General features: G+C 36.5%; 1 protein-coding gene across 1 annotated transcript; it reads left to right on the forward strand.

Moving 5' to 3' along the window:
• Positions 1-2,895: 2,895 nt before the first annotated feature.
• On the forward strand, positions 2,896-15,617 carry KLRB1 (killer cell lectin-like receptor subfamily B, member 1). The gene is made up of 6 exons (XM_006875483.1): positions 2,896-2,980; positions 7,973-8,071; positions 8,855-8,950; positions 10,109-10,263; positions 10,625-10,740; positions 15,479-15,617. The coding sequence occupies exons 1-6, from the start codon at positions 2,896-2,898 to the stop codon at positions 15,615-15,617; spliced, it is 690 nt and encodes a 229-aa protein (XP_006875545.1).
• Positions 15,618-16,155: the final 538 nt, after the last annotated feature.

Below are 16,155 nucleotides of genomic sequence, written 5' to 3' on the forward strand. Positions count from 1 at the left end.
CCTTTCCGCAGGCACTCAGCCTTATTAAGTCCATGGCCCTAGAGCCCACAACTGCTCTGTCTCTCCATAGACCAAGCTACATAATTTGAAGCTTCATTATAATTGGATAAAAATGACAAGTCTACTGCAACACATTGGAAGGTTCAAAAAGTAAAATAGCAATTTTTAGCCAAATAATAGTCAGGGAAGCACTCCTTGCAATAATCAACCATTTGAGATCAATAGGGCAATAAGGACAAAGTTCAGAAGGCAGGAAGGGTCAGAAAAAAAGGAAGAATGGAAATGGTAAATGCAGTGAAGAAATGGGATAATTGATGCTAAATTTTGGGAATTGCAATCAATGACATGAAACAGTATATTTATGAATTATTGAATGGAAAATGTATTTCCTTTGTAAACCTTCACACAATTCACAAAGAAGAGTTTATAAAAAAAAAAAATCATACTCAAAAGACCATTAAAAATATAAATTCATATAGAATTTTAGCCTTGTAGTTATATTGATACATGCAAACTGGACTTACAAAAAATGTTTTTATTGTTACAACTAAAAACAAGGGTGTATATAAATATATATATCTGTTTCTATACATATGTAAATCTTTAAGGAAGGGGAAAGTCTCATCTTCCACAGAGCAGCTGGTGGATTCTAACTATTGACCTTGTGGTTAGCAGTCCAACAATGTAACCCACTAACCAACTATGGAGTTCTGTTGTGGCGCTATGTTGATAAGCCCTGGACTGCTAACTGATGGGCAGTAGAAACACACCAGTTGTTCTTTGGGAGCCCTATACAGGATCACTATGAGTAGGAACTGACCAGATGGTACTTAGCAACAACAAATGTTATATATGTTTTCATAATAATGGTCTATAGTCAAAAACAGCAATTCCTTTTGATTCCTTACCATAATCTTAAAGATGCATGTACTGTTGTTCTAAAGTACTGTTGAGTTGGTTCTAACTCACTGAGACCCTGTATAGGGTTTCCAAGGAGCAGCTGGTGGGTTTGAACAGGTGACCTTGTGGTTCACAGTCCAGTGTTGATCCTACAGTGCCACTAAGCTACATATTAATCTTCTTGGGTTGTGCAACTCTCACAGATATCTGTATCTCACTGATCTTCACAGAATTAATGTGTGTCCCCATGACAGGGACAGATTGACAATTATCTGCTTTGAATGTTGTTGTTAAGTGTTGTCAAGTCAGTTCTGACTCATAGCAATCCTTTTATAAGGTTTCTGAGAGCAGCTGGTGAGCTTGAACTGCCAACCTTGTAGCTAGCACTCCAGTGCTTATCCTATAGTGCCACAAATCGACATGTCTTATTTTGCAGGGTCCAAAGCCAGGGATTACTTCCACTGTCAAGTAGTTTTGTAGACTTATACTATCACAGAAAGTGATTTTGTGAAAATCCTTAGTTTTCTTCTTCCTCATCTGTGGTGTCAGACTTGATGTCATCTAAGGTGTACCCTGCTCTAAGTTTCTATGCCTTAAAACCCATGAAAGAGCTAGAAAATTCTATAAACCCAAATTTTTCCATTTCTATAATTCTGGCAGATTTCAAATTATTTTATTTACGTGGACACTGTTATACCCATGAGTCTTGAGAAATAAACTAAGAGTGGTCTATTAATCTTTAGTTCTTTGCTTTTTCTGTCATATTATTCAAGGGCCTTTCCTACATATATGACCCAATTTCTTACTTTTTTTTTTTTTTTTTACTTTTTTTGAAGCATGAATATTTCAGGAGTATTAAAAGCTTTTGGATGGAATCACAGAAACTTTTGCATTATTTCATTTATATAACATTGCATTAAATATTAGTTGTCTTGATTACTGAGTTTTTGCAATTCCTTAAATTCTACACCTGAGAGGAGTTACTTGACTCTGGTTCTGAATGGAGTGCTGGTGGACCAAAGGTAAAGCACTTAATTGCTAACTGAAGAGTTGTCAATTCAAAGTCAGTGGGAGAATGTCCTGGCAATCCATTTCTGTAAAAATTATAGTAAAAAACAAAAACAAAAACAAAAAAAACCTGTGGGGTAGTTTTGTTCTGTCCCGTGGGGCTGCTGTCAGTTGAAATTGACTTGGTAACATCCAATAATAGTAAGGAGCCCTGGTAGCACTGTAGGCTAAGCACTAGAATTGCAAGTTTGGTAGTTCAAATCCACCAACTGCTCTGTGGGAGAAAGAGGAGCCTTTCTGCACCTGTAAAGATTTATAGCCTTGGAAACCCTGCACAGGGTTGCTATAAGTCGGAATCGACTTGATAGCTGTAGCAGTGGGAATCATTGTGGTGCTGTAGGATAAACACTGGACTCCTAACCTCAAGGTCAGCAGTTCAAACCCACCAGCTACTCAGTGATAAAAAATGAGGCTTTCTGTTCCTGTAAAGATTTACTGCCTCAGAAACCCTATATTGCCGTTGTTACTAAGCATTGTGGAGCTGCTTCCTACTCATGGCGACCCTGTATAGGGTTTCTGAGGATCAGCTCATGGGTTTGAACTGCCAACCTTGCGATTAGCAGTCCAATGTTTATCCATACCAAGACTTGCCAGAAGCCTTATACAGAGTTGTTATGAGTTGGAATCTACTTGATGGCTGTGGATTTGATTTAGGTTTAGTAACAACAACAGAGGGACAACCACAAAACTGTCTCACAGAATTTTGTTCAGAAATAGGTCAACTAATTCAGCAAAGTGGACATTACATTTCTAAGTATAATGGACACCCAGGAAGTGGATTATCTGACAAATTTGTGGAGAGAACCACAAGTAGAAGTGTGGGCAGATGGGGACAAGCAAGAGAGTTTCAGACTCAGCACTTCCTTTCACTGATCTTGCCTCACCTAACCTTATACACAATCATAGTGCCTGACTCGTTCATCTGTTATGGATAGTCAGGTAACATATGCTGACTTAAAAGTATCCAAAGAGTTTACCTTGGAAAGTTCATCACCCCCACCTCTTCTTCAGGGTAAGTAGAATAATTTCCTTTTGCTATTTGTATATGTACCAGAACTAGTTTTTCATCTTAAATTCATGGCTTTAAATCATTTATTTGAAACTGAGCAGCAGTTCTATTTTACAGTTAAATAGAACTAACACAACTTGAATTTCTGTAACCACTCACCAGCTGCTCCTTGAAAACCCTCCACAGGGTCACTACAGGTGGGAGTCAACTCGACAGAACTTTACAACAACAACAACTGTGGAGAAAAGCATGTGTCATTGTCATTCAATGCCATAGAGTTGATTCCGACACATAGCGACCCTATATAGGGTTTCTGAGGAACAACTGGTGAGCATGAACAGCTGACCTTGCAGTTCAAACCAACTTTACAGTCTAGCGAATTAACCCACAACACCACACCAGGACTCCCATACCTCATTGTTGTTGTTGTTGTTATGTGCCGTGTTCGGTTCCGACTCATAGCGACCCTATACAGGGTTTCCGAGGCTGTAAATCTTTACGGGAGCAGAATGCCTCATCTTTCTCCCGCGGAACCGCTGGTAGTTTTGAACTGCTGACCTTAAGGTTCACAGCCCGATTCGTAGCCACTACGCTACCAGAGCTCCTTTCCATACCTCATTATATACCTCTTTTTTTTTTTTTTTTCTAGATAGTGTGAAAAATAAGCACACGTCCTATTGATATTGTTGTTGTTAGCTACTTTCAAGAGAATCCCAAATCATGGCAATCCCATCTGTGCAGAATAAAATGGCTTCCCAGAGTTTTCAAGAATGTGATCTTTCTGAAGCAGATAACCAGCTCTGACATCAGAAGTGCTGGGGAGGCGAGCTTGAACTGTCATTCAGTTGGTTAATAACTGAGTGCTTAACTGAGCCTTGGTCAAAAACAAAATTTCGTATCTAAAAACGAAAACATATTTTAAGGGGGATACTGCTACCTTTTTGTAATAACAACCTACCTTATTCAAAACCCCTGAACAAAACATGAATTCTATAATTAAATCCCAGTGCATTTGTAGCCATAGCATTTCTTTCAGAATGCAAAGTGCATGCTTATAGTTAACATCTTCCGTGTTCCAAAGGGATAAGGAAATAACTCTTAGGATGAAATTGTGCTCAAGATCCAAGATTTGACTGGTCATTTCTAATCTAAAATATCACAAGAGTATCAACCACAACACTGAGGCATATAAAAAAAACTGACCTTATTTGACACTGTTAAAATCAACATTTTTCTGTGTCAAAGCAGTTAGTATTTGGAGGAAAGGACATGGGGAAATTAAATGGGAACTAGTTGATGATGTGTACTATGGTCTGGGAATGGATGAAGAGAATTTAAACCAAGACAACAACAACAAAAATGAATAGAATTATCATGATGTAGTATTACTTCTGAAAGCTAGCTGAATGTACTGACAACAATAATATCACAATTGTTATCTAATTTGATATTCATCCCATATGGATTATACCTTCTTAGAACTCTTTGATGTAACTTTGAAAAGAGAAATTAGCAAAGTTCTAAATCAGGAAGCAAGTCTTGGGATCATCAAATAAATGTCTCTATAATCTTAATACCCGAGACAGGGAAATTGGAAGGTTTTAATAGCAGTAGTGAGGGCTTGGTCAAATCTCAGTTACTTCTTGAGGGGAAAGAGTAAGATTTCTTTTCCCCTGCTCATACCTAGCAAATGAGGGTAGGGGAGAAGTGTTGAATAGGGATGTCAGAAAGTAGATATGAAAAAAAATATTAAGCATTCACACTAGGTTCCCAATTAAATGGGTCACAAAAATTAGTAATCATTATTACAAAGTGTCATCCTAAAATTACATCTGAAAAAAAAAAAAAAAGTAGAATAATGTCAGAGCAAAATGTGTAATTGCAGAACACTCTAGTCTGGCATTTTAAAACCACTACCAGGCTCTTAGCATAAACTGGTGAGATTGTGATAACTGGGTGAAAGTAATTACATCTAAGGAAGTCAGCAAAACCAGAAAGAGAAATGTGATCACTGACCCAGTTTATGGCCAGAACGTCAAGAAGTTATCTTTTGGAAAAGTGAATAAAGTGTTTGCAAAGCACGTTTAGAATTTATTTGGTCATTCCATGTTAAGTGCCCTACTATACATCAGACATAGTGTAGGTGCTGAGGCTAGAACAATGAACAAAAAAAGAAAGAAAATCTTTACCGTCTTGTAGTTAATCTTGTATTACTGTGGAGATAATCAATAAAATAAATAAGTAATAAATATGTATGCAAAAATCAGTTGGTATTACCTGCAATTGATAAAAATTTAGATATGGTAAAATCAAAATTTGGAAAGGTTCCATATGAAATAGTCTCTCTGCGAAGTTGGCGTTAAGTCAAGACTTAAAAGAAGTGAGGGAAAGAGGCCTGCTCTCTGGTAAAGGATTCTTCTAGAAGTAGGATTGCTGTTGTTGTTGTTGTTGTTGTTATGTGCCGTCGAGTCGGTTCCGACGCATAGTGACCCTGTACAATGTTTCCGAGGCTGTAAATCTTTACAGGAGCAGAAAGCCTCATCTTTCTCCTGCAGAGCAGCTGGTAGTTTCGAACTGCTGACCTTAAGGTTCGCAGCCCAATTTGTAACCACTACGCTACCAGAGCTCCTTAGAAGTAGGATTACCAAGTGCAAAAAAGCACAGAGATGGGAAGATGCGCATCTTTTTTTAAGGAAAATCAGGAGTTACCTCAGAAGATTTAGAGCAGAATAACTAAAGAATTGATTGTTAACAGGGTTTTTTTTTTTTCCTGAGCTCGTTTAATTTTGGAAGGTGTAGGGTGGCGGAGTGTATGTTTAGAGACCAGAAGGTGATGTCAGAGAAGTAATGGGGGACCAGATTGAACAGGGTTTTGTAAGGTATTTTATAGATTCGAATCCACTTGATAGAAAGCCTTGAAAAATGTAAAGCAGTGTAATGATATCATTTAACATACTGTTTAAACTTAAACAAAGAATAGTCCTTGTGAGTCGTGCCAGATATGTTTACCTGGTCTCTTCAATTACCAATTGTAAAACCATTCATTCTAATCTCATGCAGTGCTGTGTAGCAGAAACAATGCAGGAGTGCATTTCTCCCAAACACAAGACATTCCACTCAATTCCTTAAGTATTTCGTGAGTAAATGACTGTTTTATAAAGTCATCCCAAGTTGTGTTTTATCAACAGTGTCTTTACAATATACACATTTTAGATAAACATAGCAACCAATATTTATCGAACACTATGCATAGCATTTTAGAAACACTGCTTCATATCACTCTCTTGCACTGCCATCTAGTACATTCTGACTCATAGCAGCCTGTTACGTAGTATCCAAAGCTGTAAACTCTCTAGGAGAAGGAAACCTCATCTTTCCCCCATGGTGGTGGGTTTGAACCAACAACCTTGCAGTGCAGTTCAGGGCTTAGCCTACAGTACCACACCTGAAGTAGATACTATTCTACATTTTACAGATGTGGAAATTGAATTTATCCAGCATAGTGGTTACGAATCAGGCTGCGAACCTTAAGGTCAGCGGTTCAAAACTACCAGCTGCTCCGCGGGAGAAAGATGAGGCTTTCTACTCCTGTAAAGATTTACACCCTCGGAAACCCTGTGCAGGGTCTCTATGGGTCGGAACTGACTCTACAGCACTTAACAACAACAACAACAAAGTCACAAAATAATAAGTAACATCCATAAACTCAGAACTACCGGATTTTAGTTAATGAAAGTTGAAGACATTGTCTAAAGTCACAAAGCTGTAAGCAACATCCAAAAACTCAGAACTACTGGATTTTAGAGCTTTTGCTTTTAACCATTGATACACTTCAGTAATAAATATTAAAATAGTGGCAAAAAGATTTTTTTTTTCAATTTTCAAATCAAGTTGGAGTTTTAACAGAGGAAAGAATGAAGAAGAAAAGAGACAGAAAGATGAAATAATGTGCATGCATAACTGGAGTCTTGGTGTGGCACTGTAGAATAAGCACTGGACTGCTGACCGAAAGACTGGGCGTTCAAATCCACTGGTCACCCTTCAGAAACCCTATCTAGGGTGGCTGAGTCAGAACTGACTTGACTATACTTAACAGCAGTAAGAGGCCAATATAAGCAAACTTGGTTTCCTCATATTCAGTTGGAGGTCCAGGGTCTTGAAATATCTTCTGAGTATCTACTCTTGTCTCTCTAACTCTACTGGCACAGCATGTCTGAAACAGTACCAGATGACCATTCAAAATGCTTTGATGAATTTCCTAAGAATATTGTTTTAAGTGCCTTAGATTTGGTTCTGACTCAGAACAACACTGTGTAGGGCTTCTGAGGAGTGACAGGTGAATTTGAACCACTGACCTCATGGTTCAAAAGGACCTTGTGGTCCAGTGCTTATCCTAGACTAAAATATGCAATAATAATAATGATAATAACATTTACCTTATGTTTGTATCCTATTACTGTTCTTAAGTGCCTTCAAGTTGATTCCGACTCACAGCAAACATGTATAGGGTTTCTGAGGAGCAGCTGGTGGGTTTAAACCACAGACATTGCGGTTCACAGTTGAGTAGTTATCCTATGGCATCACAATAGGTAATTTTGAAAGTATTTTCACATCTATTTTTATTGTGATAAATATATGTCACAAAACATTTATTATTTCAGCATTCTTCACATGTACAATTCAGTGACATTGATTATGCATATCACATAGTTCAATCATCCCATTAGCTATTTCCAAATTTTTCCTCATAGTAAACACTTTTATCTTATTTAAATCTTAGATTAATCCTTCATACACAAGATGAGCATCCATATTCCCATTTTATCAATGATAAAACTCTCAGTTTTTTAAGTCTCTAAAATGGCTGATAAATATTCTTCCTTGCCCTAGACCCCAACTAGACACTAACTGTCCATATGTGATCCAAATTACCTTTGATTGTTGTACCATATGTACTCAACTGACTTAATTGAGTATATTATTTTAACTTCTTAGATGTTTGTCAGGGTCCACGCTGGCATCAATTTGCGCTGAAACTTGCCTGTTCTGGGATTATTCTCTTTGCCTTGGTTGTGATAGGGCTGAGTGTCTCAGGTAAGTGATGTGAGATGATTAATTTCAGATTATCTATTCTACTACATCATCAAATGGGAACATCTTAACATAACATAACATAGCAAAGGACCAATACAATAAAAACAGGAGAAAAACAATGCTTCTATTGCTGAGCCCTTAGCCTCTCTGGACATTTTAGCCTTTCATTGTGCTAAAAGTCATAATGTGTTCATTTACATGTGCTCTAAAACTTAAAATAAAATTCATGATGATGATGAAAAGATGAAAATAACAATTATCAAGACAGACTTTGCAGTTTATTAAGTACTTACTAAATTCCAGATTGCACTAGGCAGTCTCTTCCTTGAGAGAAGCATAATTATACTCATTTTTAAGTTGAGAAAATTTTGTTAAGAGTGCAAACAATGTGAAAGTCTAATATCCTTAGTTTACTTATCTAGTAAATAAAAGGTAACAGCATATCTGTGTGAGTATGAAGAGATGCTGGTGAGTTTGAACCGCCGACCTTGTCGTTCAAGCCTACCTTGAGGTCCAGTGCTTTATCCTATAGCATCAAACCAGGATCCCATCTCTTAACTAAACTCTTTGCTATCAAACTGCTACTACTTTAATCTTCTGTCCACTTTCAAGCTTGCTGAGATCACTTAGTTTACTGCTGAAATTATAAGGCCACAATCCTATCATTATGATGGCTGATCTACCCTCCAGCTTCAGAAGGAAATGTAGAGAAGTGATGAATATAACATTCTTGTAGTATATTTCTATATTTAATCTTCTTAACTGTTTTTCTTTAATTGCCAGTGATATTATTAAGTCAAAAATCAACAGTAGTAAAATGTGATGTGAATACTAATGAACAGTCCAGGAGTTCTCAAGAGGATAGGAATGCAACAGCAGGTAATGATGTGGCTTGAATCTTCTAAGCATAACATCTAACATTTAACAGATTTCACGTGATGCCTTATTTAAGGCCTACAAGACTCCCTTTTATTAAGATACAATACTCATCCTGATATTATGTCTCAGAAAACTGAGACTTAGAATGGTGAAGTAACTTGCTCAAATTCACATGATTATTAGAAGATAACAGCAGGACTTGCCCTTAAATGATCTGACCAGGTACACTGCTTCATGAGAAGCTGCTGATATAATATCAATAATTAAAATAGGCAGGTATCAAATTAAAAAGTGAAAAAAAAATTCATTTAAATTGATTATTTGAATGAATATATGCAATTGTTGACTTTTGTCTGAAATGAATTAAAAGAATTTAAAATACAGAATGAATTACTTAGTATGTATTATATTTATTTGCCATGTATCAATATTATTCTTATTCCAGTGTGTACAATGTGTTAATAAAGGTAATTATTGTTGAGTGCAGAATGTAATCTATGGACATACTTTTACAGAACAGATCTTTAAAGAAACCTGCAAACGTTTTTTCTGGAAAATATAATCCAACAGATCCCATTAAATGGGTAACAATATTATTCAGCAATTAATTATTTTCTTTTGATTTTTCCATTGTATTTCTCCTTCATTTACTGAAATTAATTATTTTATGCTTCACACTCTGCTTATTTGTTTTAAACACTTGGAATATACTCATTTGTCTAAAGTAAATGTTTGATTTGATGTTGTTATCCACGTAGTGGACAGGTGACAGACTCAAGGAAATTCACAAATAGTCTTGACTTTTCCACCACTTGATTGTATTATTCTCTATCTCAGTGTCTGAAAATGTAAAATGTGGCTCTTTACATTATTTTGATTTTTTTTTCTTCTTTTACATTCTATGAATCAATTTATGCTTAATATAACTTGTCATTGCTTCTCAGTCCCTGGTACCAAAATGAACAGTAGGTGTTAAAACTTCAAAATTATGATGAATCCATTGGAATTGTTTTCATGGTGAAAAACAATGACTTTTAAGCATGTACAATGATGCGTGCGTGCATGCGCGTGCTTGTGTGTGAAATTGTAGTGGTAGTGGAATGGGGACAGGTTGGAACAATGATGCTTCTTTAATTTCTTTTTTCTCTCTTACCTTAGACATAACAGGGCCATTAAAGTGCCCAGTGCACTGGGAACCACACCAAGAGAAATGCTTGTTTTTTTCTCACATTTCAAACTCCTGGAACAACAGTTTAACAGATTGTTACTCAAAAGAATCCAGCTTGCTACTTATTCAAGATAAAGAAGAATTGGTAAATAATTAACCAAAGACATTAATAGAAGTTAACACTTTCTTTAAACCATGTCAAAATGGTTGGGCTTTAGCCCAAAGAGTCTATGCAGATGGAAGAAAAAAATATGGATTTTAAGAAGCTCACAGTTTGACAGACTGTAAGAAAGGAATGATTCAATGCAATCATTGAAATATAAATATAGAGAAACATTACCTCCCAAATAAGAATGATGGACTCTGATGTGGAATTAGGAAATACTTTATAGAGGGAATGATATTTGAACAAGGTGTGAGTAATTCAAGAGGAGGAGGAGAACAAGGCAGTTACTAAATAGATAAACCACCTTAGTATTTAGTCATTTCTTCTATTTCATTTTTAGGGATACATCCAGAGCCGGATATCGACTGGAGGAATTCTATATTGGATTGGATTAAATTTAACATTATCAGAGATGAAATGGAAGTGGATAAATGGCTCTTTTTTAAATTCTGATGTGTGAGTATTAGAGGAGCTCATTTTAATGTCTCTTTTACAGCAGGTTTACAGTACAAGGTGATAACATTGTTATTGTAGATTGAGTTTTGCTGTTTTTATTGAGTTTATAAATTCTCAATAGATTCAGAATAAACAGAGAAGATGGATGCTTACAGAGTTGGTTGAAAGTTCCATTTATACAAAGACATCAGCAGGTTATAAGAACATATAACTTACCTATAACGCAGATTTAGAAGACAAGGAAACCTCCTTTGGAAGGGTACCTAAATAAAAATTTGTCTAGCTGGAGTCTGTTGTCAAACGGAATTTCTGAGTAGTTTTTAAAACTGTTGAACAAAATACCTCAGTGAGTCATGAAACCAACTTAGTGTATAACAACTAACTTTTAAACAATGATGATAAACTGGAAGTTTCATAGTGTGTACTAAACACTTGGGAGGAACTATGCATGATATGCAGTAGATTTTAACCAATGCCATGAGCCCAAACCCATTGCCAATCAGTCAATTCTGACTTAGCGATCCTATAGGACAAAGAAGAACTGCCCTATAGGGTTTCCAAGGCTGTAATAGGAGTGCTGGTGTGGCACTGTGGATTAATACACTGGACTGCAAAATCTATTTGAACTGCAAGATTGGTGGTTCAAGCTCACCAGTCGCTCCTTGGAAATCTTATGCAAGGTCAGTGTGAGTCGGAACCGACTTGACAGAACTTAACAGCAACAACAACTTGTCTTTCTCCAGAAACGCAACTGGTGGTTTAAAGCTGCCAACATTTCAGTGCTTAGCACTGTACCCCCAGGACTCCTAATGACGTGGAAACCTTATTTGAGGAAATGTGCTATATACACACATAGACCACAAGGGAACCACTTGCTATTTCCTCTCTGATACGTGACTGTGGTATTTTATTTTTTTGTGTGTAAGATGGTCATGATGTATTACACATCAGTGTAATAGAAGAATTGATATTACACAGTTAAATGACATATTTTGACAGAATTTATAATCAATTGTCTGGTCAAGAAAAGAGTAACTTTTTTGCCCTGTAAGCAAGTATGCAAGCATCAAGCCACATTTCTGGAAAGAACTTTCTATGTGATTTTAGAATTGAACTGCCAACCTTGCAGTTCAAATGGCTTTGCAGTCTGGCACATTAACCCACAGCGCCACACCAGGACTCCTATATAGTATATATTAAATCAAGCTTAAATAAATTGCATTTAAGGTGACGTTTTTAATCATTAGAAAAACAAGACATTAAAATGTAAAACTGAAGCATATTCAAGTTTATCTAAAATATGGTAATAATTTGTTAAGTATTGATAAATATTAAGCATTAAATGAAATACTGTCTTAGTAACAAACTTTTACAGTATTTGAACTACATTCTAAAATATTTTTTAAAGTGCAGTTCTTTAAAATGGGAGTTGTGGGTTAATGCCAAGGTTGGTTTGAATCTCAAGGTCAGCGGTTCAAGCTTACCAGCTGCTCCTCAAAAACCCTATGCAGAGTTACTGTGGGTCAGAACTGACTCGATGGTACTCAGTAACAACACTTTAAAACGGAGAATATTTAAAGTGTGGTAGAATAGAATGAATGTATAAAAATACAAACACATAATGTTCATTAAAATAAATTGTTTCTGATTTGCTTTTTATCATGATTTCTGGGGATTATTATCTACATATATGATTTTAAATACATACAAATTAAGTTCTATTTTATATTTACTTAGTTTGTTTTTGATATATTTTATTGCTACTGTTAAGTGTCATCGAACTGGTTCAGACTCACAGCAATCCTGTATCGGACTTCCTAGGAACAACTGGTTGATTTGAACCATGGACCTTTCAGTTAGCAGTCCAGTGCTTATCCTACAGCACCACACCAGGAGTCCTTTTACATATTTACTGTTAAATGCTGTAGAATCAATTTCAACTCATAGCAACCCTGTACTGTGTTTCCAAGCAGTGGATGGTGAGTTTGAACCACTAACCTTAGAGTTCAAAACAACTTTGCAGTCTAGTGCTTATCTTAAACCAGCATTTCATATATACATATATATTTAGGATAATAATGGTTTGGAGTCCTGGTGTGGTGCTGTGGGATAAAGCACCGGACTGCAAGGTCGGTTTGAACCACAAGGTCGGTGATTCAAACTCATCAGCTGCTCCTTGGAAACCCTATACAGGGTTGCTATGAGTCAGAACCGACTCGATGGCACTTAACAACAATATTGGTTTGTAATCCTGGTGTGGCACTATAGGATAAGCACTGGAATGTTAACCACCAGGTTGGCAGTTCAAACCTACCAGCTGTTTCTTGGAAACCCTATACAGGGTCACTATGAGCCAGAACAGATTCAACAGTACTTAACAACATCATTGGTTTATTCAATTATTTGTGTGTGTGTCTTTATTGGATCCTGTTGTAAAGTTTTGAATTTTGTCTTTATTGTTTTCGTTATTATTGTGAAGTGCTGTAGAGTCGGTTCCAACTCATGGAGACCCTGTATACGGTTTCCAAGAGTGGCTGGTGGATTTGAACTGGAAGCCTTGTGATTTGCAGTCCAATGTTGATCGCACAGCTCCAAACCAGGAGTCCTTTATTGTGGTGGCTGTGTGTCATGGAATTAGTTCCGACTCATCGTAGTGACCCTGTAAAGGGTTTCTGAGGTTATAAATATTTATGGGAGCAGAGAGACTCAATTTTCTCTCATCGAACCTTTCAAACTTCTGACCTTGAGGTTAGCAATCTGATTTATAACCACTGTGCTACCATAGTTAAAAAAAAAAAAAAAGAAAAGAAAGAAGGAAGGATGGATGAAAGAAATTGAAAACCATTAGCTTAAAAGTCAGTGAGGAGAAATTATATGTGAAATTAATATTTTAAATTTGGTGGAACTTCTATTTTATTCTGAGAATAGCAGTGATGTTTTGCTTAAAGCCATTCCAGTTGCTCAAGTCGACCCTGTAAACCTGAAAGGTACCTTATTAGATTAGAAAGAACATCACTTAGACTTTTTTTAATTTTAATTCTCTTAGCACTGGTTTTTAAATAAGTTTCTTTTTAAAATAAAATGAATAAGATAATAATTATTTCCTGAATTATTTTGGAGATTAAAAGAGATAATGTCACAGAACCAAGCAGATATCTACTCATGCCAAGCCTGGGAAGTCATAGAGGGGTGTTTGAAAAGAAGTTCAGTCATTTGGCCAGACTGGAATTCAGAAATTACCTTGAAAACTAAAGGACAAATCAAAATGGTGGAAGAGATATAAGTGAAGGGAATTTTACATCTGTCCCCTTGAGACAGGTCCACGGTTTAACTAAACAGGTGGCACTAGACAGAAATCAGATTAGCTGCTAAGGCCCAAGGGTTACAAGAAGAAATAGAACCCAGGAGCAAAGAAAATGAGAAGCAGTTCTGTTCAATGCTACCCTTCACCCCTCTGTCTGAGGCAAATAGGTGAGCCTTGAACTCACCCTATCCTTGCAACCCAGACCTAATACTACTCATTGCATTGTTTAAACTTTGATGCCATTCTCACCTGCAAGGAGCCACAAGATTCATGCTTGTTTGGAACTAATAATATATTGAAGCTGATACCATAGATTTGTACTTGAAATGGAGAACAACAGCAACTGATCACTAGAATCTTGCCTTTTTCCCTAGTTTCATCCAAATTCTATAGAACCTGTATGTTTACCCACCTCTACATACTTTTTACTTTTACTGAGCATACACTTTCCTTAAACTTTGTCATATTTTCTTATTACCATGTTCATGCCTTCCTCAAATATTAGGTGATTGAATATGGGTTCCAACACATAGTGATCCTGTATAAAGTTTCCAAGGAACGGCTGATAAGCTTACACCGTTGACTTTGTGATTCAAATAGACTGCAGTCCAGTGCATTAACCCACAGTGCCACACCATAACTCCATTAGGTGATTATTCCCTTGTACATTAAAAACAAAACACAGGTTCAGTGAATTCAGAAAAAATTGCTTATATCATGTTTGTAGTAGAGCAGGAGATTCTCCAAAACTTTATACCATTTATTTCTCTCTCTCTCTCACTCACTCGCTTATTCGCTTGCTCTCTGTTTTTCATCATTATGATGTTTCTCCACCGCTCATTTGTCAGAGAACTAGGGGTATCATTGCTGACATCAGATGGAGCTTGGCTGAAAGCAGAGAATACCAGAAGGATATTTACGTGTGCTTCATTGACTCTGCAAAGGTTTTCAAGTGCATGGATCATGACAAATTATGGAGCAGCTAGAAACATTATCTTTCACTCCTCGGATGTTATCTTAACCACTCCCTGGAAAACAGCACTCTTGGTGAAATGAAGGGTCAGTGAAAAAGAGGAAGACCCCAATGAAATGGATTGACACAGTGGCCAAAACAATAAACTCAAATATAACAATTATGAAGATGGTGCAGGACTAGGTGGTGTTTCGTTCTGTTGTGCATACAGTCACTATGAGTCGGAACCAACTCAATGATATCTAACAACAACAACAATAAAGGAAATTTCTTGTTAGAGGAATTCTTTTTCACTGAGGATGAGCCTTTAAGTTCCAGAGTCTTACATTAGCTTCATTTTCAAAGCTTATATTTTTATCATTTAGAATTCCATTGTTTACCAAAAATCCTAAGAAATACTAGACTGGAAAAGAATTCTGTAAGAAAATATTTAACACTTTGATTTTTCTTTTGTCCCACAGATTGAAAATTGATGGTAATGATGATAAAAGCAGCTGTGTTTACATCTCAAAAAGAAAAATTTTTTCTGAAGATTGTCAATTGGAAAATAAATGGATCTGCCAGAAAGAACTAGAACCTCGCAGAAAGAGATTGTTCTGACACGTGGCTATGTTTATAAATCCCATCTGATCTTCTTTGCTTTCCATTACAGATCTCTGAACTTTTTACTGCATATACTATTGATACTGCCTAATATGGGTTCAAATCCTGTTGTGGCACTGTAGAATGGGCACTAGATCACAAGGTTGATTTAATCCACAAAGATGGTGGTTCAAACCCACCAGCTGCACCTCGAAAACCTTATACAGGGTCACTATGAGTCAGAATCGACTCAACGGCATACAACAAAAACAATATAGGTTCACTACAAGCCAGAATCAACTAGATGACAGTAGGGGGTCTTTAATAAAGATATATGTGATGATACAAAAGGAATAAATTCTGAGAATTCTAAAATGTCATGGGATTCACAAATGTTTATATCCACCCTACTAGTGCTAAAAGGAAATGGGGAGATATAGAGATCACGTGTGTCATTTTTAGAGACAGTGATATTTGATGGAAAGTTTGAACTAATTTAGGAAAATTGGATTCTTATCCTGGCTTATTTGTAACTTTCCTTGATCTCTTCTATGCC

Source organism: Chrysochloris asiatica, unplaced genomic scaffold (assembly GCF_000296735.1).
Source record: "Chrysochloris asiatica unplaced genomic scaffold, ChrAsi1.0 scaffold00328, whole genome shotgun sequence".
In the NCBI taxonomy this organism is placed as follows: domain Eukaryota; kingdom Metazoa; phylum Chordata; class Mammalia; order Afrosoricida; family Chrysochloridae; genus Chrysochloris; species Chrysochloris asiatica.